The 25000-nt window shown below is 39.8% G+C and overlaps 2 protein-coding genes and 1 long non-coding RNA gene across 7 annotated transcripts; 2 read left to right on the forward strand and 1 right to left on the reverse strand.

The window, feature by feature from the left end:
- Positions 1-115: 115 nt before the first annotated feature.
- ak9 (adenylate kinase 9) lies at positions 116-10834 on the forward strand (the record flags this gene model as incomplete). 2 transcript variants are annotated; one of them, XM_038736719.1, is given in 30 exon segments in its annotated part: positions 116-238; positions 992-1066; positions 1260-1361; positions 1468-1604; positions 1710-2032; positions 2290-2310; positions 2557-2675; positions 2939-3086; positions 3207-3303; positions 3399-3478; positions 3572-3631; positions 3955-4149; positions 4709-4842; positions 4948-5154; positions 5245-5520; positions 5606-5727; positions 6113-6332; positions 6467-6526; positions 6614-6817; positions 7154-7372; positions 7525-7741; positions 7849-8050; positions 8208-8354; positions 8449-8666; positions 8783-8979; positions 9196-9365; positions 9747-9845; positions 10020-10122; positions 10280-10394; positions 10535-10834. In XM_038736719.1, coding segments are annotated over 30 exon segments (4599 nt in total), but the record flags the coding sequence as incomplete, so codon positions are not given.
- Positions 3110-10284, reverse strand: LOC119916745. Of its 4 annotated transcripts, XR_005447153.1 has the most exons (7): positions 10036-10282; positions 6255-6314; positions 5651-5706; positions 5396-5497; positions 4916-5161; positions 4677-4788; positions 3110-3281 (listed from the first exon to the last, which is right to left on the reverse strand). It is a non-coding gene; the product is annotated as an uncharacterized LOC119916745 (long non-coding RNA). The 4 variants fall into 4 exon arrangements; XR_005447152.1 differs by having other exon boundaries at positions 5396-5706; positions 10036-10284; XR_005447151.1 differs by lacking the exon at positions 10036-10282 and having other exon boundaries at positions 6255-6393.
- A 543-nt stretch (positions 10835-11377) lies between the features above and the next one.
- si:dkey-119f1.1 (uncharacterized protein LOC557127 homolog) lies at positions 11378-23838 on the forward strand (the record flags this gene model as incomplete). The annotated part of the gene is given in 20 exon segments (XM_038736721.1): positions 11378-11463; positions 11858-12007; positions 12215-12350; positions 13813-13918; positions 14226-14362; positions 14755-14816; positions 14937-15017; positions 15146-15247; positions 16772-16891; positions 17031-17129; positions 17313-17459; positions 17935-18023; positions 18152-18316; positions 18538-18716; positions 21742-21943; positions 22243-22357; positions 22618-22778; positions 22945-23080; positions 23504-23584; positions 23668-23838. Coding segments are annotated over 19 exon segments (2418 nt in total), but the record flags the coding sequence as incomplete, so codon positions are not given.
- Positions 23839-25000: the final 1162 nt, after the last annotated feature.

Below are 25000 nucleotides of genomic sequence, written 5' to 3' on the forward strand. Positions count from 1 at the left end.
AAGTAAATTTTTTTCCTATGAGTAATTTTTATCACAACCTTAAACTTTAAAACTTAAACACAAAAGCTGTCAAGCCATGATTTTCTATTACACTAATAGGATTTTTTGTTTGCAGACTGGGGAAGAGGAACTCCAAAAGGATATTACTGACCAGATGGTGTGGACACCAGATAATTTGGCCAGAAATGCTATTCCTAGAATCACCATGTACAAGCATATCATGCTCAGACCACTTGAGGTGAGTTACCCGGGGCTCCAAAAATCTGAATGACTCACCTATTAATTAAGAAGTGTAATTAACATGTACCTCACACATAATGCAGCTATTAGTTGGAATAATCATTTGAAATTAAGTCATTTCCTACACAGTATAAATTATGATCTTTGTCTTTGGGTTATATGGTCATGATGTACAGGGCCAATCGAGGTCATTGTTCTTGAACGATGAGTGCAGGGCCACATTTTGTCATCTTTTTATGATCTGTCAACTTTGGGCCAGGGCTGTCAGAGAAATTGTGTTTGTGTAAGAGTTGACCTTTATGCAGAAAGTCACCAAGATGTTATGTTATATTATTTTGACTGAAAATGTTCATGCCATTTCAATCTTGGTGTTGCTGTTCGGTCATGGTGCTCACATCAGGTTACGATTAATTTTGAAATGCCAAGTCAGAATGATGAGGTCATTCCACCATGGTTTGTAAAAATGGAGCCGGTGTTTCTGAGATACTGAAGAAAGTTTACTCTTCAGCGTAGAGATTTATCATTGTTTCATGTTTTGTCAAAATTAGACCAGTGACGTCTAAGACCTAATCTGAGATATACTGTAACTGCTGATAAACACATCAGTATAGCCTGATCTGAAGAACCAGTTTCATATTCTGTTCTAAATTAAATCAGATGCATGACCACTGACAAAAGCAAAAACACTTGGCTCACTTCATTTCACTCATTTTAGAGCCATCAGTTTGTAAGTTAATTATTATTTTTCCAGGACTACATGACAGACCACAACCCTGTCTACCTCTTGGAGCTGGATGGAAACAACACACCTGAAGAGCTGCACTCGGTAAAGACATAAATGAACCGTCTGCAGGAAAGATTTTATCACCATGTTGAGTTTTTAATTAGCAGCCAGTACTAGCCTGGTGTTGACATACATGTCAGACAGCTGTGTGTATAAGCATAAATGTGCATTTTCAACTACCTCTGTATTCTGTGGACTTACTTTACTTCACTTGTGTTAAATTTTTTGTCTCTAGTCTGTAATGGCCCGTCTTGCATCCATGGCAATAAAGCGTGTCTCCATTCCAGTCCGCCTCCACCAGCCTGATGATGAAGAACTGCCAGATGACATTGACACGGTCTGACAATAATAACCATATCCACAATTTATTTCAAAACACAACTCAGTTATGTTTATGCATAGAGAACACCAGTAGTTTAATCCTGAGTTCATCTCTTTTCCAGGAGGACCTAATGAGAATGATGTCCTCCAGGGCAGTGGTGCCTGGCTTTAGATGGAGAAGAAGCCGCTGGGGCCGAACTTGTCCTGTCGCTCTGAAGGCGGGGAAGGTCATTCCTGGCAAGCCTGAATTATGTGTGGGGTGAGTGATCTTTTGTAGGCAATATTCAGGTGAGTAATCTTTCCAATAGCTTCAAGTGAGACTGGGGTAACAAGTTAACCAACTGTTATTTCAACCCCTGTGTAGCTTCCAGGACAAACTGTACGTCCTCTCATCTCAAGAGGCCTACCAGAAGTTTGTCACAAACCCCCGGCGGTACTTACTTCCTCCGATGCCCAGGCCTCCATGCAGAGTTTCCATCATTGGACCTCCACAGGCAGGGAAGAGCACTCTATGTACGCTTCTAGCTCAGCACTACAATGCATTGGTGCTTGATATGGAGGTATTGGTGCAGCCAGTTCTGGCCAAGGTTGAGCAGGAAAGGCTTGACAGAATCAAAGAGGAGACAACACAGGTTGCTATAGAGAAAATCAAGATGAAGATGGAACAGGAAGCTGCACAGAATTCGGGCAAGTTGAATTTTTTTGAAATATGATGATATCACCTGTACAGTTTTTTGTATATTAAGTAAGAAAGTATATATATATATGTATAGTATATATGTATATATAGATAGGTAACACAATGTGCCAAAACTATTATTTCAAAAATCAGGCCTTCAAAATACCATGTATAAAGTATTGTATAAAGCATTATTTGTATTTTATGAACGTGTGATTTATATTGTAATACACAACAGTAATGTTTTGATATGTTATTTCATCAGATGAAACCAATGTTGTAGAAGGTAAGATGTTATAATTAATATATTTTCTTTACTCTTTTGGTGTCTCTCACGAACAAACACACATGCAGATAAACAGGCATGGATAAATGAACCCTTTTTTAAAATCTTGTACATTCCCTGTACAGTACATGTCACCAACGGTATTCTGGTCATGCTACATTATGTTGTGCTTCAGAGTTTTGGAGGTAATTGTAAGAGATTAGGTGGCATACTGGGCAGTATACTATATTTGTGTGCTGTTCTCAGTGACAGAGGATCATCCAGAGGTACAAGCCATGGTGCTCACTGCGCTTGAAGATGCCAAACACGTGAGCACATCTCCCTTCGGCCTGTATGCTGAGGTACTGGAGGAGCGTATAAAAGAGGTTTGTCAAAAATCTGAAACATGGCAGCTTCATTTAAACAAGCTTTTTGGTCCGGAAATGTGATCAGCATAGTTGCATATACATAACACACCACTATATTCAGGATATTCATGAATAGTCATCTCTAGAATTCTTTTGTGACTGTAAAAAAAAATGTATATATTCATTTTCTTAAGAAACATTGACTATAATTAACATACAGTAAATATCACCATTTCACCATATACAGTAAATATAATGTCAAGGTTAAACTTAACTTTCAGATTGAAAAGACTGACACTGGTGCAGATGTCAGGACTGGCTGGGTGCTTGACAACTTTCCCAAGAATTTTTCCCAGATGAATGCTTTACAGCAAGCTGGAATCCTGCCAGACATCCTCTTCTGTCTCAGAGACATTGATGGAAATCAGGGTACAAGGCACAGAAACAATGCATCACAAACAAGTTCGTTTTATTTAAGTATATAGACTTGAGTCAATATTCGATTTCTCTCAGTGTTCATGTATCAGTGCACATCAATGTGTTAAACAGTTTTGAAGAGATTGTATGAGATGAACAAGGACAGCGTGGATGACGCAGTGAAGAAGAGGTTGCAGGACGAACGATCTGAGAAAGATAAACATGACATGTGAGTGCTGGTGCTATGATCCTGAACAATTTCTAGGTTGTTATATCTGAAATGGATTTTTGAGCTTTTGGTTTTTTAATTTCTCTCCATTTTAGATATCAGAAGGAGCAAGAGGTAGAGGCCAAGCCTGCAGAACTGCAAGCAAATCTAGAGACAGTTGTCGAAGAGGCCGAAGGTACTGTCTGTCTATGTAAGGCAGCCTAAATTCACAAAAGCTCCTGTATTTTACCAGCATTGTTTTTAAAGCATTCATTAATTTCCTTTGTAGAGAATCTTGAACAATCTGACAACACCAGCCCTGCTCATGCTGACACAATCGAAAAGGAAGGTGAGACATTTTTATTACACGCTGTTGTTTCTCAGATCAAAAATTCATATTTCTATGACGTTATTATGAGAGAAAAAAAATATTCACTTTGTCATCAAGATGGAAATTCAGATCAAATAAGTAATAAGCAAAGGTTTATGATGAAACTTTTATATCATACTATTTAGGTATTATAACACTCTGGCCATAACGTTTCATTAAAAATACCACACGCTTTTTTTATTAAATTTATAAACCATACTATATGTAAGCACCTTTAAAGCAGCATTGAACTGACAAAAGTTTTTCCTTCTGTCTTTAACTCTCTCCATGTGTTGCTCAAGCTGTGGTACTACCTGACCATTGGGAGTTGGGTCATCCAGACGGCCCAGAGATGGATGACTATAAATTACAACTTCAACAGTTTGTGCACACATGGGAGCAAATGCAGTCAGCTTTAACTGTCGCCTACTCGGTACTGGAGATTGGCAGCAAAAGCCCTGAGGACCTGCTTCAAGAGATAGTCCTTCAGATGGAGAGTGAGTGTAACCCTTCATGAAGTACCAATCACAGTCATGATTTTCTGTTACACAACACACCTCTTTTTTTTTAATTGGTCAGAATGGGCATGTCTGGTTTCAAGTATATTAATTTCTTGCATATTTTAAAAATTATTTTGGGTGTTTTTATTGTTTCATCTTAAACCAGAGGTACTAAGACAATTATTTCTATAATATATGGCGCAGTAACAGTTGCATTCATTAGTATGTTATCTGGTATTGCTAGAATAAAATAATTACTATGCAAGTATGAAATTAAATAAATTAATATATATATTATACATCAAGTTACATCAAATTGAAGGAGTAACATTAGTCAGACATTGTTTTAGGTATGAACAGGTCATTTTTGTATTTAAACTAATTTTATTTTATTCATTCAATTTCATTAAAGCTAAACCCATAATGTACCAACAACATACCGTATCTTTTTCAATTGAAATTTTAATGCTTTCTCTAATCATGAGAAATTCTACTAAATGCCATGCTTGGTAAGAAAAACTCACAATCCAATCTGGTGTACATGCGTAATCTTCAGAACCCTTTCAGCATGTGTCCTGGGAGCTGTCAGTGGTGGACCTCGAAGAGGAGGTAGAGGATTTCGAGGCCTTAGCTGAGCTGGAGAGAGCCAGTGGCAGCAGTGAAGATGACGCAGCAGAAGAGGAAGATGAAGTCAGTAAACAAAGAAGTCTTTTAACTTGAACGTCCAAGTCAGTAGCTTTTTTGATTTTGTATTTAAACAAACCTTTAACAGCGTCTCCTTCCTTTCAATGAAAGCAGGGTGACACAACAGCAAAGAGATTATTAGGTGATACCTATCATTTCTGCCCTGTGGCGTTAAAAAAACACAACATCCTGTGGCCCTGTTTGGACGAAATTGCAGCCAAGTACCGCGAGAAGACCTTCTACTTCTCTAGCCTAGAAGCCAGGGACTCCTTCCTTCAAAACCCTGCACACTTTGTTGCACAGACTGAGCCTCTCAAGGTACCAGCTGACATGAGAAGAGAGAGAAAAAGTGATTGTAAGACAAAACAATAATCCTTATAACAAGAATCTCATGTTCTTCTATCAAAGCCTCCTGCCCTGCGGATCTTTATTCTTGGCGCCCGGGGGTCAGGCAAGACCACTTATGGTGAGTGGCTCGCCCAACAGCTTGGCATTTTCCATATTCAGTACAGGGAGCAACTCCAAATGCTCGTCATGGCTAAAACAAATAAGCGAGTACCTTATGCTGATGAGGTAGACTCTTCAGAGGAGTCTCCTGAGGACTTGGAGGCCCTGATAAAGGAAGCCAGGCGGGAGGAGGAGAAGGAGACGGAGGATACTTCTGCCAACATGAATGACATGGAGGTTAGCTTAACACTGTCTCTGTAGCGAGATTTTCCGTATTACTGATCCTCAAACTGTGGTTTAATTTGCTTTTGTGTTTCTACAGCAGGAAGTGATACTGACTGATGAGGAAAAAGCCATCAAAGCCTACCTGTCTGATGGAGATCCACTTACTCCAGAGATCCTGGATATGGTTGTTGCACCATACTGGAAACAGGAGCCATACAAGTAATTACACACACACACACACAAATGCACACTTCCTGCCCCTACCATCTACCCTCTACCCTAAAGTTTGGTATTTTGGGAGATGCGCTTATTAGCTGTCTTGCTGGGTGTTAGGTGAGAAGATTGATGCCACTCAAAGACTTGTACTTTAAAAATTAAGCTACTGGATTTATGGTAACCTAACTTAGCTGAGCATAAACACTGGCTTTCTTATGGTAAGAAAATACATCCACCATCACCTCTAAAGCTTGTCAAATTGTATCTTGTTTCCAGTCTTTGTGCTAAGATCGCTAGCTGCTGGTGGTGGCTTTATATTTACCACATAGATACAGAGAGGTATAAATCTTCTCATCTAACATCTTCTGATCTATTCTCCTCCTTGTAGGTCTACAGGTTTTATTTTAGAGGGCTTCCCTCATAACCATAATGAGGTGCAGTACATGTTGCAGGGACATCTTTTCCCTGATGTTGTGGTATTCATGTCGGTGGATGTGTCGGATGTTCAGAAGCGTCTTTTGCCAACGTACCTGGAGAACTGGCGTGAGCGCTGCAACCAGCGTGAAGCACAGCTGAACATCTTACGTGATCTACGTAAAAAGAACCGGGTAAGTATGTGATGACTTGGTAGAATAATCTTTCTGCCAACTTTATTATCAAGCATTATTCCTGCTGTCTGTCCTGATGATGACTATAGATTATGTAAGTATCAGGCCCAATTATAGCTATTTCTTTGGTACAGGAAGAGAACATTGCCAAGAGAAGGGCTGAACTCATTGCACAGCATGCAGCCAAAGCAAAGGTAAGCAAACTCATCATAACCACGGACATCCCCTCTCCATGACCCACAACCCCTTTTCCTCTTATCTCCAATCCCCTAACCAATCAGCTCAGGGATCACGAGGATGAAGAAGACGAGGAAGCTGCAGACAACATAGAGGATGAGTTAGAGGCCATGCTGGAGGAAGAGTTCCCATTAGAAGAAGATAATGAAGACACAGCGACTGAGAGTGAGAAGGCAGCATCTGAGAGACTGGAAATGGAGATAGAGGAGCGTTTTATGACAGATGAAGTCAGCCTCGTTACTGTGACGGTACAAAAACACAAAACCCAATAAAGACAATTCACCAGCCAGCTGCCTCTTTACATTTGGGACAAGTAGGAAAGTTAGGAAGCTACACAAGATACATCTGATTTACACTAGTTTTCCAATAGTCTGAGATTTATCAGCCATTACAATAAGTGAAACTTATTGAAAATTGTCATCATTAGACGTTACTACTACAGACAAACAAACCATTTCACATTCTGATTGCAAGAACACATCCTTTAACTTTACAGGACAGAAGTTGGAACTTAAATCTAGTGTGATCTGCATAATGTCCACATATTGTACTTTACTTATGCTCATATCTTCTTCTTTGTGTAGGAGCTCCTGAGTGAGCAAAACATACCCAAAGTGTCAATCAATGCATCTCGCAAGCTCCGGATCGTGCAGCATCAGCTGCTCCACAAAATCCAGCCCCTGCTGAACAACCGGGAGTCACTCTTCCAAAAATGTCAACCCATCTCCTACAGCCTGGCACATAAGCTGCTGCTCTCCTCGTACAAGCGTCACAGTGCATTTGGCTGCTCGGACCCCATAAAGGTAGGCATAATTTAAGAATGGCAACTATGGCCATAATTTTTGCCATTTATAAAGGTTCTAAGTTATTTCAAATACTATATATATATATATATAATAAACATGTTGATCAGCAGTAACATATTGTTTTACCCACACGCATCCCTCTTCTACAGCAATACAAAGAGAAAGATTTGATCCAGCCTCTGCAGTGGCCTCTCAATACCACATATCCCTTGATCTTCCATCAGTATATCTACTTCTTTGCGTCCAAGGAGAACCGCTATGCATTTATGCTGAACCCCTTGAAGTACCTTAGGCAGCCAACGCCCACCCCGTCCTTTCCTGTGAAAATGGCTGTCGTTGGACCACCCAAATCTGGAAAAACCACTGGTAAGCTTTAAAACAGCTAGAAAACTCAATTGTTTCTTTTCTCTCAAACACTTCTTCTTTCTTTTATTCACAGCCTTTATTTCAGTCACTTTGTTTTATCTCTCCAGTGGCACAGATGTTCGCTCAGAAATATGGCTTAGCCCGGCTGTCCATTGGCAGTGTTATGCGTATGGTGCTTGACACTCAGGCGCACACTGAACTGGCTGTCCAGATGAAAAAGCATCTCTCCCAGGGACACATTGTGCCTGATGAACTGGCCTTTCAGTGTCTGGAGGTGGCGCTCATGAGCTCGGTCTGTAGCATTCAAGGGTAAGCCGGTGACGTGTGTTCCATTTATCCGTTTATAGTTATTAAAGTTTCAAGATGAAGACTATATTCTTACTTATGACTGTTTAAAAATGTCCACATGCTGTACTCCTGCTTGAGGGTGTTTGTGAAGACAGTATTTACTTGTTTGGCATTCCAGGTATGTGTTAGATGGCTTTCCGAAGACACTTAAGCAGGCAGAGCTGATGGGGTCTCGGGGCATCATTCCCATGATAGTAGCTGAGCTGGAGCTGGACACAGTGGAAGTGCTGAAGAGAGGTCTTGTGGACAAGATGAAGCCCAACAAGTCAGAGAACACACATCAATAATAGCTAAGTCTGAAAACTGTTTAAAACTGCAAACCTTCGAAGTGAATTTAATTAATTCCCCTCCCATGACAGGCCTCACGTGATGCACGACAGCTCCGAGATCCTTCACATCTGCAACTCCTGTTACAAGCAAGAGGTGGAGCATGTGAGGCAACACTTCCAGCAGCAATATCAGAACTGGATCCCGCTCGATGGCTTAAAGAGCCGATGGTGGATCTTGAACAACATCGTAAAGGAGATCAGCATCAGCATGAGATACATCCACAGCTATCTGGAGAGTATGCACAGCAGTAAGTACCAGAAGCTTATCCAAGCATCAGCTCAGCAAGGCTTTGCATTGGAAACTTTTATTCAAAAGGATGTGTTTAATCTATATCACTCTTACTTACTTATCTTAATTTTGCAGGGCAAGCAGCCTGCATTAACAGACTGTGCATCACACCCAAGGAGCTGCAGTATCGCCTTGGAGAGTTTGACCAGTACTGCCCAGTCTGCTTGGTTCTATATCACCAACTGGTGGACTGCTCAGAAACTGAAGCCTTAACTCATGCGGCTGAGTACAGGGGACACTACTACAAGATGTGTGGCGAAGACCATTTAGAGGTCAGTGTAGTGGAGCTAGTTTTCAGATACCCAAATTCTGTACATGATTTCTGTCATTATCCAGTGGAGTTTATTATTTATATACCACTATGTGGACTTTTTCAGGATAAACAAAATAGAAACATTTTTAAAGTTACATTTATAATAGCAGATTAAACATTAATAAATAGTGACTGAAAGAAAAAATACATTTTTATCTTGCTCTCTCAACCACAGCGGTTCTTGAACACTCCAGATCAGTTTGTGACTCCTGGCTGCCCACACACTCTCCCAAAACCCCACCTGCTGCCAAGAAAGCTAACTGAGAGTCAGGTGAAGAACAGGTTCCCACAGCAAGTTGAGATGAAAGGCTTTTGCCCGGTCACTTATGTGGAAGGAAAACAAAGGTACACTACTCAACCTTATAAAGTTATAAATCTCAAAAAAATAAAAACTCTAACCAAATCGCACTTGCTTGAAAGCATGTGTTCTCCTCAAGTTCTAACTCAACAGAGAATGCTAATTCTGACACACATTTAAGTGACGCATTTAAGTGTAGACTTATAACTGTAGTTTGAATACTGATAATCATTTGGCATTAAATCTATTAATGGATTAATAGAGGTTATTATTTATCAGTGTTATTATACTTTTCAGTTTTAGGAAACTGATATTCACTACATTTAAGATTCCTTAGTAAGTGCATTTTGAAAGCACGTAATAGAAATACTAACGAGAAGAAATAATTAAAAAGAAACATTCAAGGTTCAAGTTTTATTTGTCCGTAGGTATGAAGCCCTGGTTCAAGGAAAGATGGAATACGCTGTGGAATACAGAGAACGGATCTACATTTTTGAGACAAAGCAGAAACAGGATATGTTTTTGAGGTGTGAAGCTATCTCTTTGTAAATTTCAGAAATGCTTTTCTGTTATTCATGTTTTCTTTTCACAAGGTATATTGAGCTGTATCAGTAGTATTTAAAAGTCTTTCCACTACTTTTAATAAAGACAGTGTAGTATTGTTTGGCCATTGAGTAGAGGTTGATATCTTATCTGTCAAGGCTTCCTGAAACCTACTGTGGCCAGAAGCTGCCCACAAAAGTTCCTCCTCTTTGTGAGCCTGTTCCCCTCACCTCCCTTCCAACGTTGGGCTACCTGGAACAGGTCAGACACACACTCAAACACACCTGAAAAACATCACAGTATTCTGTAATAATGATGTCTGCAGTGAGAGATTTTATAACATCAACATTTGTTATGTATATATGTTTTAGTTTTTTCATCTGCCCTGCTTTAAGTTTGGCCTATATATGTTTTTTAGGGCGTGGCAGTTGCAGTCATTAAGGCCATGACAGCTGTTGGCTGTCTCAAACCAAAGTATCCCTTCCTCAGTATACAAAGATCAGCACTCCTCTATGCAGCCTTCTATCTGAAAGGTAAGTAAAATGTCAAAGTTGTCTTAGGTAAATATAGAATGTGTGAATTTCTTAAACTAAATAAGGATGATGGTAAGGAAGTACTATTTTATTTATCTATTTACAATTGCTTTAGTACAATTGCTTTTTTTTTTTTACAGCTTTCAACCACAAGAGCACGGACTACACAAGCCATAAGTACAAAAAGAAGCTGGCTTTGTTTGAAGAGAACTGTGCGCTCATTCCCTACCTAAGCTCAACAATGGGAGGGAACTACAGGCCTGCCAGTGAACGTCCCATTGACTTTGAGTTTAAACTGAATAGGTTCCTGGCCTTGGGCAACTTGCCAGGAGACGGTGGTGTGCTGTAGTTGTGCCCGTTATGAAAGCTTGACTGTTGCCTGTTTTGTTGTGTGAAGAACTGTGACAACATGTAATAAAGCATTACTCACTGTCAGGGTTGAAAATGTTGCTTGGATTATTACTTAACCCTTGCTTATAGTTTATATACTCTCGAGGAAACTGCACTTCTCTTTAAAACCATTCTCAGGGTAATTTCCATTGATTTTCATTATATTTAGTCTTTATTTTTAATCTTTAGTCACCATAATGAAAGAAACTTTAAATGAAATGTTAAGCTACCTAAATGCAGAACATCGTTCATAATATCGTTTTACCTTAATGTTTATTTGTATATTTATTAAAAATAGGCCTGGCACAGTATTGATCACTTGCAGGGGGAAAGCAGCTTGTAATATGCATATGCCAGTTAGCAATGACCATTTACATTGTAGCTGGGTTTAACATTCAATATACTAAGTCATAACTAATACATTATTTGTCATTTTTTTTGGATTAATTGTTTATATTGAATTTCTTCCAGTGAGGCTTTATTTGTTTTGTGTACAATGCATACCAGAGCCGTTAAATTAGATTATGCTTTTACCAGTATTAAAACTATTTCTCAGTTGTCTGCGTTAACATCTCGTTAATCCACGCGAGATTTGTCGGGGAATACTGGGCGCGAATTCGATAAGTATTGTGGTGGCCCCCCCCTCAGCTGTGTTGTGTGTCCGGCTGCTGCGAAGCAGGTAAGCAGTCACTCCACAAGCTGTCATTCCAGCCCTTACAGTTTCTTGTAACGACGTAAAACTAACCACAACATACTTATCTTTTGTCTGGCTCTTTCGGTGTCAGTGAAACCATCTGCTAAGCTTGTAGCGTTAGTTAGCGAGCTAAGCTAGTTTAGTAACGTTGCTAACTTGACGTGACTCGCTAACGTCACTGTTGTAGTTTAACGTTACTTGCAGCCACTACTGTGTAAGTTGGGTGCCGTAAGACATTACGCGAAATAAGTTAACAAAACCAACAATTGTGAGGATAGCTAATTGTTTCGATGTTTAAAGTTCAAGTACCTTAACAGCTTGGCTCAATGCGAGGAACTGTGGTGCGTGTTCTCTTTCAGTTTCCTTTTTCCCCCCCAAGTACGTTAGGTTAGGTGCCAAAATGTCTAAAAGGAAAAGCAGCTCCGTCAGTGACAAACCCCACAAACGGATCAGACCTGTGGAGGAGGAAGAAGTGGACGATGCAAATGTTGATGCTAGTGACCAGGAAGATCGTCCACTGAATAAACAGGTTTGTACAGTCACTGCTGGAAAGCATTGTGTAGCTTTTGTTCCTACAGAGAAAAAGCGTTTTGTTTTCTTTTAATTCTGTCGCTCTGGTTTGATTATCTGAGAAAGTTATAAAAGGATCAGAAACTGTAGATGTATTACATTTGTGTCCTGTATGTGGCTTGTATTGGAGAGAAGTGACATAAATAAGTAAACAACTTGTGGTTAGGTGCAGGGTGCTGGTGAGGTGGTGAGTGACGCAGGGATTGTGGAGAGCATCACTTTGAAGAACTTCATGTGCCACTCTCTCCTGGGTCCCTTCACTTTTGGTTCCAATGTCAACTTTGTTGTCGGCAACAATGGAAGTAAGTGTACCCACTACCCTGTTAAATGGAAGGTATTGTGGAAATTGTCTATTGCTGGTGAGGGACTGAGCAAATAACTAACTGAGTTACAAGAAACCGTTGTCTTTGAAGAATTTATTAATAAAAGAGAATAAACAGAGAATTACTACAGCACAAAATCTGCCACCTATTTTCACCATTAATCAACTAATCGTCTAGTCTATAAAATGTCAAGAATGACGTCCCAGAGTGACCTCTTCAGATTGCTTCTTTTGTCCAACCAACAGTCCAAAACCCATAGACTCTTCATTTACTATCATAAATGACAAAGAATATCAGCAATTCCTTACATTTAAGAAGATGAAACCTGCAATGTTTCACATTTTTGCTTAACAAAATGACTGAAACGATTAATCGACTATCAAAATAGTTGTCAATTAATTTTCTTTCAAGCAATTAATCAACTAATCGTTGCAGCTCTAATCATGGGGCTCAACTACTGGTACCACAGCATTTTCTCTGACCCAGTGTCTCTGCAGGTGTTTATCCACTTATTCAATGATCATGTCATTTTACCTGTTAAAATGTAAGGATCAGTGGTATTTTGATGTACAGCTCTCGCATACCAATTTTAGTGAAATGTTTTGTTTTTATTTAAATGAGGAAAACACTTCTTTAAAACATTATTAGTGATTTTTAATAGAAATAGTAGAGCAGTTAAATAATATATTTGATAACATTAGGATCATAGCCACATTTTAACCATAGCATGCTCACCTTTAACTCTCATTTCAGCTGCTATACAGGTTAAATAAAAATAAGAGGTTACTAAATGTAATATTTTACTAAGATAGGGGGCAGACAGTATTACCATATGGAAGCCATTGTGTCACCTACTACATGGTCTGATCAAACTGATAAAGTGCTCGTACAGAAAAATATTTTTCTAGTTACCAGGAAGTGCAAACCTGTCTTGCCATGGAAATCATTTTTGTTGAAGTACTTCTTCAAAATTGTTTAACGTTGTTAAATCTTATATTTTGGTACTTCCGTAAGGTTAACAGCGTTTCACATTCATCCCAGAACCATGTTAGCCAGATTAGAAGAGATGGGCACAGATACAATGAACTATTGAGTCATTATTTAGGGTGTGATTTTTGTGGTGGTGACTTTTCTTTTTGTACAGTATTTCTCTGTTCATACTATGTGTTTAAGATGTGCTGCTCTGTGGCCATCAAATCACAGGTGTCTCTGTAAATATCCATTGTTAATTCATGTGACCTCTCAAGTCTGTAGTTATCTGGATCTGAGTAATGACGTAAATCCAAATCATTACTGTAAACATACAGTAAGTCCGGCTTTTTAGTAAAGGTTAACCTTCTTTCTGGAATATCCTCAGTTCTTTTGTGCCTATCTGTCTTTATTTCTTTTGTTTATTACATTGTCTAAATATTTTTCTGTGCACAAACTGTTTGTGTGACAGGTGGAAAGAGTGCTGTTCTGACAGCTCTCATAGTTGCTTTAGGTGGGAATGCACAGGCCACAAACAGAGGATCATCCCTCAAGGGTTTTGTGAAGGAAGGAGAAAGGTAATCCTTGCACCACATCATGTGATGTACACTTCTTTTTGTCTCTCCTTTTGAGACAGGTTATAGTTGCCTTTATGGGCCTGTCATTTGAGGCAGACTTCAGTGAATAAGCCCTTATGTTGCTGCTGCTCGGCACCTTAAAAGATTCTAGTGAAAACAAATCTCCTATTGTGGCTTCTTTGCTTACTGGAGGTACAAGTTTGTCTTTTCTCTTTGAGAGATGACTCTCAAATTCAATCTTAAATGTGAAATTGCAAAGGTGACTTCTATTACAAGTTGCATCACTTGTTTCTCTTTTTTTTGTCAGCTCTGCTGATGTATCGATCACCCTGCGAAACAAAGGAAGGGATGCTTTCAAACCTGAGGTGTATGGATCAGCCATCATTGTGGACCTGAGAATAACACGTGATGGGTTGAGAACCTATAAACTAAGGAGCAAATCAGGTAAAGACCATGAAAAGAAGATAAATACGTGCAGAGCACAAGAACAAATATGGTCACCAGTAAAGCTGAAACAACAAGTCAGTAATCAGAAAATTAGTTGGCAACTATTTTGGTAATGGGTTAATCATTTACAGAATTTGTAATGTTTAAAATGTTCACCACTTTCTGACAATTTATAGGGGAAACAGCTGGCAGATTGGTAGTCGATAAGGATTATACACTGATAATTGTATCCCTATTCAAGTCATGATGATGAAAAAGAGCTGAAGAGCAAAAGTTAAAATTAAAAAAGAAAACAAAGACCATGTTTTACAATTTTAGTACACAAATGACTACGTCCTGTAGATGCTTGAAGAATACTTTGAACTTTAGGGATTCATCTCCTCTTACAGGTCAACTTGTTTCAAACAAAAAGGAAGAGCTCCTGTCCATACTGGACAATTTTAACATACAGGTATGATCTATGCAAACCTTGTTAAACAATGTTATTTAAATTTTGTTACAACAAAATAAAATTTGCCTCTGTTACTGTGTTGGTGAGAGAGAGTCATTATTAACTAGTTTACTTCCAAAGGTCAACAATCCTGTGTCAGTTCTCACTCAAGAGATGAGCAAATACTTCCTCCACTCAAAAGGAGAAGGAGACAAATATAAGGTGCATTAATACATAACTACATTTTTTTTTATGACAATATTCTATCTGTTGTTTTGTGAACTGTGACTGATACAGATTTTGTAATTACACGCTGATTTTTCTTTTTTTCTTTTTTTTTTCTCTTGCAGTTTTTTATGAAAGCTACCCAACTGGAGCAGATGAGAGAGGACTTTGTCTACATCAAAACCACCAAGCATGTCACAGAGGATAAAGTTGGGCAACATAGTGAAGTAAGAATTAGTCTGCCTGAAATGTTCATATTTAAAGCAGCTTTAAACAATACTTTACAATAAAAGTGTGTCAGATGACAATGTGAAAGGGGTCACTTGTAGTAAGTTTGCAGCTCCACTTGGCTTCACAGATCTCAATAGCAAGTTTCAGCTCATTGTTTAGCTGTCTGGGGTCTCATTTATAAACAAAACAGGGCTGGAAACGTGCATACACCAATTCTCACCCAAAGGTTGTGATATATAAAAAGCAAACTTAGTGGCAGAATGTGCTGTCCTCCGTGCAAACTCTGAGCCATGCATACACAAATAAACTGGGGAAATGAGAAACGGCGAATCACATGGCAGAAGGATGAAACTGTTTGAAATGGATACTGTTTTTTCAAATAAATCAAAATATTACCTCTGAGTATTATAGGCCAATAAAACTTAACATAATATGAGTTAATTTGATGATGAATAAACAAACACCCGTTTGTTTGACAACATAATTTAAGATCATTTGCAGGGCACACAAAATAACGATGATTTAGGATAATAATCACAAACGCCTATGCATCTTGCATATGTGCGTCCCACTCCACCTCAGTCACTACTCAGTGGGATGCGCCTTCCTGCAGATCAGTCAACTAGGGGGTTGAGCTCCCAAGCCCCCTTTCCTCCTAAATTAGACCCCTGATCTGTAAATGGACTGTTTTGGTTCACTCTCACAGCATTGTTTTTAGCTGTTTTCAGCGTAAAAGGCTCTACAAAACCCACTACATACTACCTGCCCAGCACCAAACGTTAGACCGACAGTTTACATAGCTGGTCAACATAGTGGAGCATTTAGCAACTAAAGAGCCAGATATTTCCCTCAGGAGTTGAGACCACTGTAGAGACCCAAAAACAGAGCTATAAAAGAGTGAATACTGGAGTTGTATTTGCCAGGTGGCTGTGATTCCCACTGAATGCTAATGTTGCGCCTTAACTGCTCGATATGTCGATAATAAGCAACTGTCTGATAACAAGTTTTCCATATCAGCGTAAAGGTGATATGGCGTTGTTGTGTTTACAACTTGTTTCCGCTGCCAACAAGTGGCCAAAGAAATATTTGCAGATTTAACTATTCTACACTGTTGATTTGAATTTTGAGGGTTCATTTAGGGCTTGGCAATAAAACAATAATGTTAATTATCGCAATATAATTTTCCTCAATAACAACATAATAAATATATTGTCAATAAATATTTGCCTTAATTAATTTGAATCACAAACAAATTAACACAAAGAAAAGTTTAACCACATAATTAACCATCTGGTTTCTTCACTCAGGAGCAAAAATCAGCCTTGAAAAAAATTATTTGACAAATATCGTGATAATTATCGAATGATATGAAATGTTTTTATCATAACATTTTTGGCCATATCACCCAGCCCTAGATTCATTGTGGAAAAAAAATGTTTAATTCTTTAACTAGCATAGCTGCTTCTCTTTTTCAACCATGTTTTAGATGACCATATGTGATTATTATATGACTGTTACAGTGCTTGAAAGACTTGAAGCGGAAGTACATGGAGAAAGAGGACCGTTACAAGAGCCTGACATCATTAGATGAAATGCACACAAAGCTGGAAGAGTTGCAGAAGCAAATGGCTTGGGCTTTGGTGAGATAATTTACCCTTTTTTTTAAGGATTTTTAAGCCCCTTCACCTACTGCACTCTCACTACAAAACTAGATTAGTGCAATAATTACTTAAAATACAATTCATCTAAATAGTACTGACTGTGTGTTAAATGTTGCAGGTGAGTGAGTTGGAGAAGGAGACTGAGCCAATAAAGGAGAAGCTGCAGTCAGACAGACGTGCTACAGAGAAATATGATGAGAAGGTGGATGAGTGGAAGGTAAGATACGTCTCGATAAGATAAGTATTCACCTTAAAAATGATATAACATGAGTGTGATTCTCATCATCAAGAGTGATAATCTCTGAAAAGAAAATCATTTTTATTTTTTAAGATGACACGGCATCACCTCTTACCTCTAACCCCCTACATCTCTGATCTTTTTTTTTTTGTAATAATGCAGAAAAAGGTCGAGGAGGCTGAGAAGAAGCAAAAGCAGATCCAGGAACAGTTGGAGGGGATCACTCAGCAGCTCCAGGAGCTCCAGCCCAAATGTGCTGAGCTCAAGGCTGAGGTCCAAAGACAGAATACCCCTCTTAAGACGAGCGAGGTCAGAGTTCATACAATGCACCAGTCAGGCTGTAAGGCTGACAGCACTGTCAATGTCACTTTCAAATGAGCACCTGAAGTGATTTTAGCGTCAAAGCTGTAAAAAGAATGCAATGGAGAGATGTGACCTTCTTTTAAATTGTGTTAAGATTTTCACTGGTGTTCAGGTCTCCCAGCAAATTAGGTAGCTATGAAAATGGAAATAGGGCGATATATAAACGATTTATCTGTAATATATTTATGCAATTTAAAGTAACAGCTCAAAATTACTGTTCCAGTTGCTAACATGTTTTTATTTTATATGTTCTAGATAAACTCAAATTGAATCAGTATCTTTATTGAAAGCATAGTAAAAAGCTGTGTAGTGTGCATTGTCACTTTCTTTGTAGTTTTGGGTTTAGAGTTGATGTTATCATTGTGAGGCTTGTTGCGTTACTGACTGGTGCTTGTAATCTTAAATTATGTGTGCCAACTAGGTCACTGTCCATAGATGCAAGGCTAACCTGAGGGACCTTGAAAAGGACAAGGTTCAGCTGTCCACCAGGATAAATGATCTCAAGCTGAGGTACGACCTTATCTTGTTTTCATGTCTTCTGTGTTGCCTTTAAGTTTAAATGTATTTATTCTGAGTTGACTCCCCTGTGCTTTTTGTCCTTTCTCCAAAAAATTTTTTTTAAAAATTAATCCCCCTAGCATCAGTCAGACAACAGGTGCAGAGAGCCAGGCCAGGACGAAGCGTATGGAGCAGATACAGGCTGAGCTGGAAGACCTGACACACCAGATCTCCACCCTGGGCCAGCAGATTGACCAGTATCACCTCGCTTGTGGCCGTGCCAAAGAAGAACAAGGAAAAATGAGGTAGGAAAATAGAAACTGGACTGAAGATAAATTTATCATGCACATGCAAGTTTGGTTCCTGGGGTAGCTGAAGAATCTTCTTTCGCTGACCCTGTCAGTGAGTGATGAAGTTGAGAATTTGGTATTCCCTGGTCTCTTAGTCCCTTTTTTTAAAAAGTCCTCTCAGCAGCACCGAAACCGCCTCTGACATAATGACAACACCCACCTCCTTCTGTCTTCAGGAGAGAGCAGGAAATGCTCCAGAGGTCCATTGACGCCAACAGAAGAAATCTGCAGACAATGGAGAGCAGTCGGTCCAATCGCCTGCGCCGTTTTGGTGAGAACATGCCAGCACTGCTCAGCGCCATCCAGGAAGCCCTGAAAACGGGACAGTTCAAGCAGAGACCTCGAGGACCTCTGGGTAAGACCAGTTGTGCATAGGTGAAAATGTTTAACAAAATGTTTGTCACCTCAGTCTTGACACCTTTCACAGCATTTTGAACTGCATAATCATCCATATTGAGAAGAATGAAGAACACGTTGCATGGTGGTATTTAGGCATGGGCCAGTATGAAATTTTCACATCATGATAGCCTTATTATTATCTTGAAAGTCCGTTGCTCACTGGCTCTGAATACACATACAGTCAAACCATGGGTCACAGGATGGGAGGGATGTTGATCAACCTGCAAATCACCCACCCAAGCAAGCAGTGGAGGGAGGCTTCGGCAGACTATGTTGGATGCAGCGTGTGGGAGAAGTAGATAAACAAAAGCAGGACAAGCGATCAAATGGCATAGCGAAGACGATAGCTACACACTGCATGCTGATTAGTATTGGGGAAGATGTCTATGAAGATTCTCAGTCATCCAGGTCATAGTTATCCAACGAAGGATTTTAACTGAGTTAAAAATAGCTGAGTTTCCCTGCCAGTCAGTCAGAACTGAAGAAGTCCTTTGGATGAGGGACGAAACGTCTTCCAGTATCTTCAACCAAGTCCAGTTGCCCTTGATTTTAACCTTCGTTGGATATTGGGGAAGATGTCGATCTTAGGAAAGTTGTTAAAAATCACAACGTAGTCGCTTGGCGCCGCGGGGTTGGTCTTTGCTCCTGTGAACAGAAAGGGACACGGCGCTCAGAGAGTAAACGGCAGGCATGGAGAGTAACCATGGCCACGGCTTCTGTGCGCTACACTGCTGTAGACTAAGTAACTTACAGCTGGGCAGTATATTTTGGACGCACGGACCAGGTAAAGTGACAGTGAACACAATAGTGCAGATGTAATTTATTAGCTACCATGTTGGTTTTGTTTTGAAAGGCTAACATGCGGCGCAGCTGTTGCTGTGAACGGAATCGCGGGAGGAAAAGTCCAAAAGACAAGTTCTGTTTTTCGGCGACTTTATACAACGTAGCCTACTACTGATGGAGACAGTTACCAGGGAGACACTGAAAGAAACGGGGCACACTGACGTGTTTGCAGCAGAGGTACGTTAGGTCTGTGAGTGTGAAGAAGGAGGAAGATTCACTAAGTGAGTGACACTTCCTACAAATGGTAAAAACATGCCCCTAAAACCAACCCCCCCCCCCCCCCCAGACAATTTAGCAGAAAATACCAATATATATTTTATACCGGAGTTCTGCCTAACAGTACCAGGATATGACTTTTTGGTCCATATCGCCCAGCACTAATTAACTTTTAAAATATAAAATTAAATTAAAATTATACATAACTTTATGTGATAGACCTTCATCTAGTTTTGTGGGAATGCTCTGCCATGCGAATTCCCTCCTGTTGATGACCTATTTATTAAACAGTAATAGATTCTGGAAAAAAAAAAGTGAGGATAAGTCTCTCTTCCAATGATTTGTGCTCCGAATCACATACTAAAAGTTCAAGATAAATCAACTTCGGCGGTGGGCCGGCGTGTTCGTGAGGCGAGCACTTCACCTCACTCTAACAGGACACTTACTACTGAACATACACTGTTTATGCTGCTCCCTGATCAGAAAAAAAAACATTAATCACAGAAAATCATGCGATTAATCACGATTAAAACATTTTAATCATTTCCCTGCACTAATTATTTTTTAATGTCTGGGTAAAAAAACTAACGTTTTTCCACTGAACGCAATAAATTAAAGTTTTAAGCAACAACATATACTACTGGTGCTGCTAAGAATAATATCAAATGACACTATAAAATTGATTATTGTTATTTCAGTGTTTATGCACATATACCATAGACGTATAACGTTACACATACGGAGAGAGAGAGAGGGAGCACAAGTGTGTGTCTCTCACACACGCACGCACCTGTCTGTTGTATGATCTCTCTCCGTACAAATAGACAGTGGAAAAGTTGTTGAGACTGTTAACAATGTACACAATGGCGGAAGACAAGTAAAGATGTGATACTGGCTAAATTTTAAACATAATTCTAGATTTTATAAGTAACTGAGGGGTAAAACTTAGCCGTGTTATCTGCCTCGTTTGCAAGCCAGTGCTAAACACACTAACTCTCTTAGCTTGTTGCAAATGTGCATTTCAAGATGGTGGTGGCGTTGGGGCAGTGGATAGGACACATGCCTCTGGTGTGGGAGACCCGGATTCAATTCCCAGTGCGACATCAACCAATGTGTCCTTGAGCAAGACACTTGCGCCTTGTTATACCAAACAATTGTAAGTTGCTTTGGATAAAAATGTAGTGGAGGGAGGCTTCGGCAGATGGGCTGATTTCTCACCTTTCTTAGGATCATTGAGACCCCACGAGGTGAGATCTTGATCTTGATCTTGAGATCTTGGAGCCCCAGTCCGAGGGAGACTGACAGTCATGTTTAGCTTCTTCCATTTTCTAATGATTGCTCCAACAGTGGACCTTTTTTCACCAAGCTGCTTGGCAATTTCCCCGTAGCCCTTTCCAGCCTTGTGGAGGTGTACAGTTTTGTCTCTAGTGTCTTTGGACAGCTCTTTGGTTTCAGCCATGTTAGTAGTTGGATTCTTACTGATTGTATGGGGTGGACAGGTGTCTTTATGCAGCTAACGACCTCAAATAGGTGCATCTAATTTAGGATAATAAATGGAGTGGAGGACATTTTGAAGGCAGACTAACAGGTCTTTGAGAGTCAGAATTCTAGCTGATAGACAGGTGTTCAAATACTTATTTGCAGCTGTATCATACAAATAAATAGTTAAAAAAATCATACATTGTGATTTCTGGGGGGTTTTTTTTAGATTATGTCTCTCACAGTGGACATGCACCTACGATGACAATTTCAGACCCCTCCATGATTTCTAAGTGGGAGAACTTGCAAAATAGCAGGGTGTTCAAATACTTATTTTCCTCACTGTATGTAAAATTTATCATTGAAAGCTGGCCAGGAAAAAGGTCTCGCTCTTTTTATGTACAAAAATGCACTTTTCTTTTATATTTCCTTTCCTTCCACAGGTTACCTTATTAACCTAAAGGATCCAGAGTTGGCCCTGGCTGTAGAAGTATGTGTTAAAGGCCAGCTGAATGCCTTTACCTGTGATAACCACGAGGATGAGAAGGTGCTACAGGGCCTCATGGGCGAAGTGTTCCCTCCTGGCCGTAGACCTGCCATCATAACAAGCCATTTTCTCCCACATGTCCACGATACAAGAAAGAGGTGAGGCCGTATTGAAAATTCACAAAGCATTTATTAAAAGCTTGTCAAGGTTTTAATAGTGCATTGACTTGGGGCCGGGTTTGTGGAAATACTATGACAGTTTGAAATTAATGATGCCACACGAGTAATTTGAGAAATGCATGTGGATGTTTTTATGCTTTTATTCTGCTCTGACAGCTTGTAAAAAATGGAGTGCTAGTTGGCATGGAATCAAGCCAACCACAGGAGGTGTGGAGTATCTGATTAAACGTAATATCTGAAAATTCCCTAATAAATAGTATGTTTTGTCTTTGTGTCAGGGCTGTGAATCACCCCGATTACCCCTCCGTGCTTCAAGCTCTAGAAATTGACGACCCAGTTGTGGCCAATTGCCTGATTGATCAAAGGGGTATAGAGAGCATTCTCCTCATTAAGGTAACAACCAGAAAAGTCCCAGTAACACAAGATATGCAGCCATGTGTTTGAAGCTGATGTAAACAATCTGCCAAGTTACATATATCTTTTGTGAATGATGTAATGCAGTATACAATAGAAAATACATATATTGCTATATATATAACAGAAAACAACAATATAACCCATAAAAACTGGGTTCAGATTTAGCACTTCTAATGGAACTTATAAAGCTGTGTGTGTGTGTGTGTGTGTGTGTGTGTGTGTGTGTGTGTGTGTAGAATCGTACAGAGGCCCGGAAAGTAATGCAGGGAAAAAGCCCTCCACTGAACTGTACCCAGGCCTTCTCGAAGGAGGGAGATCAGATCTTCAGTAACCGCAGTTACACTGCTGAGCAGACTAGAGCCAACTACCTCTCGGGAGATGTTGAGGAGGAGATAAGGTGGGTGTTGACTGCCGTGGTTTCAACATGATAGGGTTTGTCATAGAAACCATATCTTGTTATATTTAGAAAGACAGTTTATAGACGATTGTCTTGTCTTCTGTCTTAATATCCTGGGTTTCTTTCACCCCGTCGTCTCCTCTCTTGGTTCCTCTCTTTTTCTCAGGCACCTACAGAGGGAGATCGAGAATCAGAAAGGTCAGGTGACTCGCTTCCAGCTGCAGATGAAAAGGTTAGATGAAGACATCAAACAGAACGATGGTCTGCTGAGAAGAACCACCGTAGAGCAGAAGACAACCAAAGTAATACTTTTTACCTCTCACAAATCATTATTCATCTCTTTCTGACTCCAGGGTAGAAGTATGAGGATCATAACATTTTATCAGACCTTATCTTACCTTAAAATTGTAGCTCATACTGAATAGGTTTCTTTATTATTTGAAAACAAAATGTCTATAAACCCAAATCATTTTTTCTTATTCTATATTTTCTGTTTCAGTACAATTCAAAATGTTTTGTTTGGGGGTTTGTTTGTTTGTTTTGTTTTTTTTGCAATATTTCAGAATTTGTCATTTAATACCGTAATTGAAACACAGATTCATAAATGTAAAATAAACACAGTTGGAAAACTGCTAAATTAAAAATGCATTTCCAAATCAAATTTCTAGTGTTCTCCTCTGATATGATAAGGAACGTTTCTGATGAAGTGTGTGGATCTCTTCTAGGAAAAGGCAACAAAGCTACAGCTGGAGCTGACAGACCTACAAAATGTGGAAGAACCTCAGTCAGAGGACCTCAGGCCCCTGGTTTGTATAGATTAATGCAGTACAAACGTCAGACCTGATAGACTTAAATTGTACTTAATTGTACTTAATTGACTCTACTACAGGAGGAAGATCTTCAGGAGATTGTTGCCAAGATCTCATCCAAGCGGGCTGAATTAGATGAGGCACAAGCTCAGATGGCTAAGCATAAGGCCTCCTATGAGAAGGCAGAGCAGAAGTACAAGCAGCACAAAGAGCAGATCAACATAGTCGCTGAGGAGGCCGACTCAATAAAGGTGAGAACTATCGGCTGACCCCAGTCACTGGATTTAAGAAAGATTCAAATTGGCACCTTGGATTTCATTTTAAGTAAATCTTGCAATTCTACCTGTGGAATTCCCAAATCGCAACATGTGAAACAGCTTTTCTGCCTCTACATTTTTTAATGTCCTCCAGTTTTTGTACTAAATATAACATCAAGACCCTGTAAATACTTTTGTTTGAGGCAGTCTACAGCAGAGACAGCCAGCTATGTGGCAGTGGGGTACTAAGAATAATAATGTAAGATTTATTTTGATCTATGCACAGGATTTCCAAATCGTTCTGATTTGAAAACGCATTGCGGTTTTCATTTTCAATCAGAAATTGACTTAAGTACTGATGTGTTGACTGCACCATATGTGCCAATGGATACAGTGTAGAGAGCTGCATTGGGATTGGGTCCTGCGGGATCCAACACAAATCACGGGGGAGCAGGCAGTTTTAAATGTGCTGCAGGTGGTTAAAAAATATACTGCGGGTCCCGCAGTGGCGCTGATAAGATGGAGTCATCAAATGAAGTTGAAAAGAAGATTAAAAACAGTACATGCGACTACTCAGGAGAACGTACTTCGCGGGCCTGACTCGAACCAGCAGCCTCCAGTACGGGACGAGGGCGCTAAACCCCTTGATCATTGACGTCAGTCGCCAGTATGTCTCCTAAGGTGTCGGGAGTAAGGTTTACTCAGTGCACAGCCTCGCTGGTTTCCGTCACACTGCCGTTTAGCATAGCACAAACATTTGTGTCCTTTTTTTTACTCTGCATGTCACAATGTTTGCGGGTGCGGGCGGGAGTGGATAAACATTTTGCGGGAGCGGGTGGTAATGGTCATAAAATCAGCGGGAGCAGGATCAAGAAAACAGTCCCACTCAGGTCTCTAATACAGTGCACAAGTGGCACATTTTAGCCTCATATGTAATTTTACTTTTTGTTTCAAATGTAAGTTCAACGCACTTGTCGGTGCAAACATGTTCAGCAGCTCAGGTTTGTGGTGGTGTGGAGGTTTGAGGTTTAATTAAATTCCCAGTGGTATTTCAGGTCCTGGGGAGAGAATTGAATATATTCCATGGAAGGGCTTTTCCTGACAAAGCGCTGCAAACGGCTTTAAGTTTACATTAATGTAAGAATGACCTTGGAAT

The sequence above is a fragment of the Micropterus salmoides genome, unplaced genomic scaffold (genome assembly GCF_014851395.1).
Source record: "Micropterus salmoides isolate LMB-PRFRI ecotype aquatic unplaced genomic scaffold, ASM1485139v1 Ms_hic_scaffold_2146, whole genome shotgun sequence".
In the NCBI taxonomy this organism is placed as follows: Eukaryota; Metazoa; Chordata; class Actinopteri; order Centrarchiformes; family Centrarchidae; genus Micropterus; species Micropterus salmoides.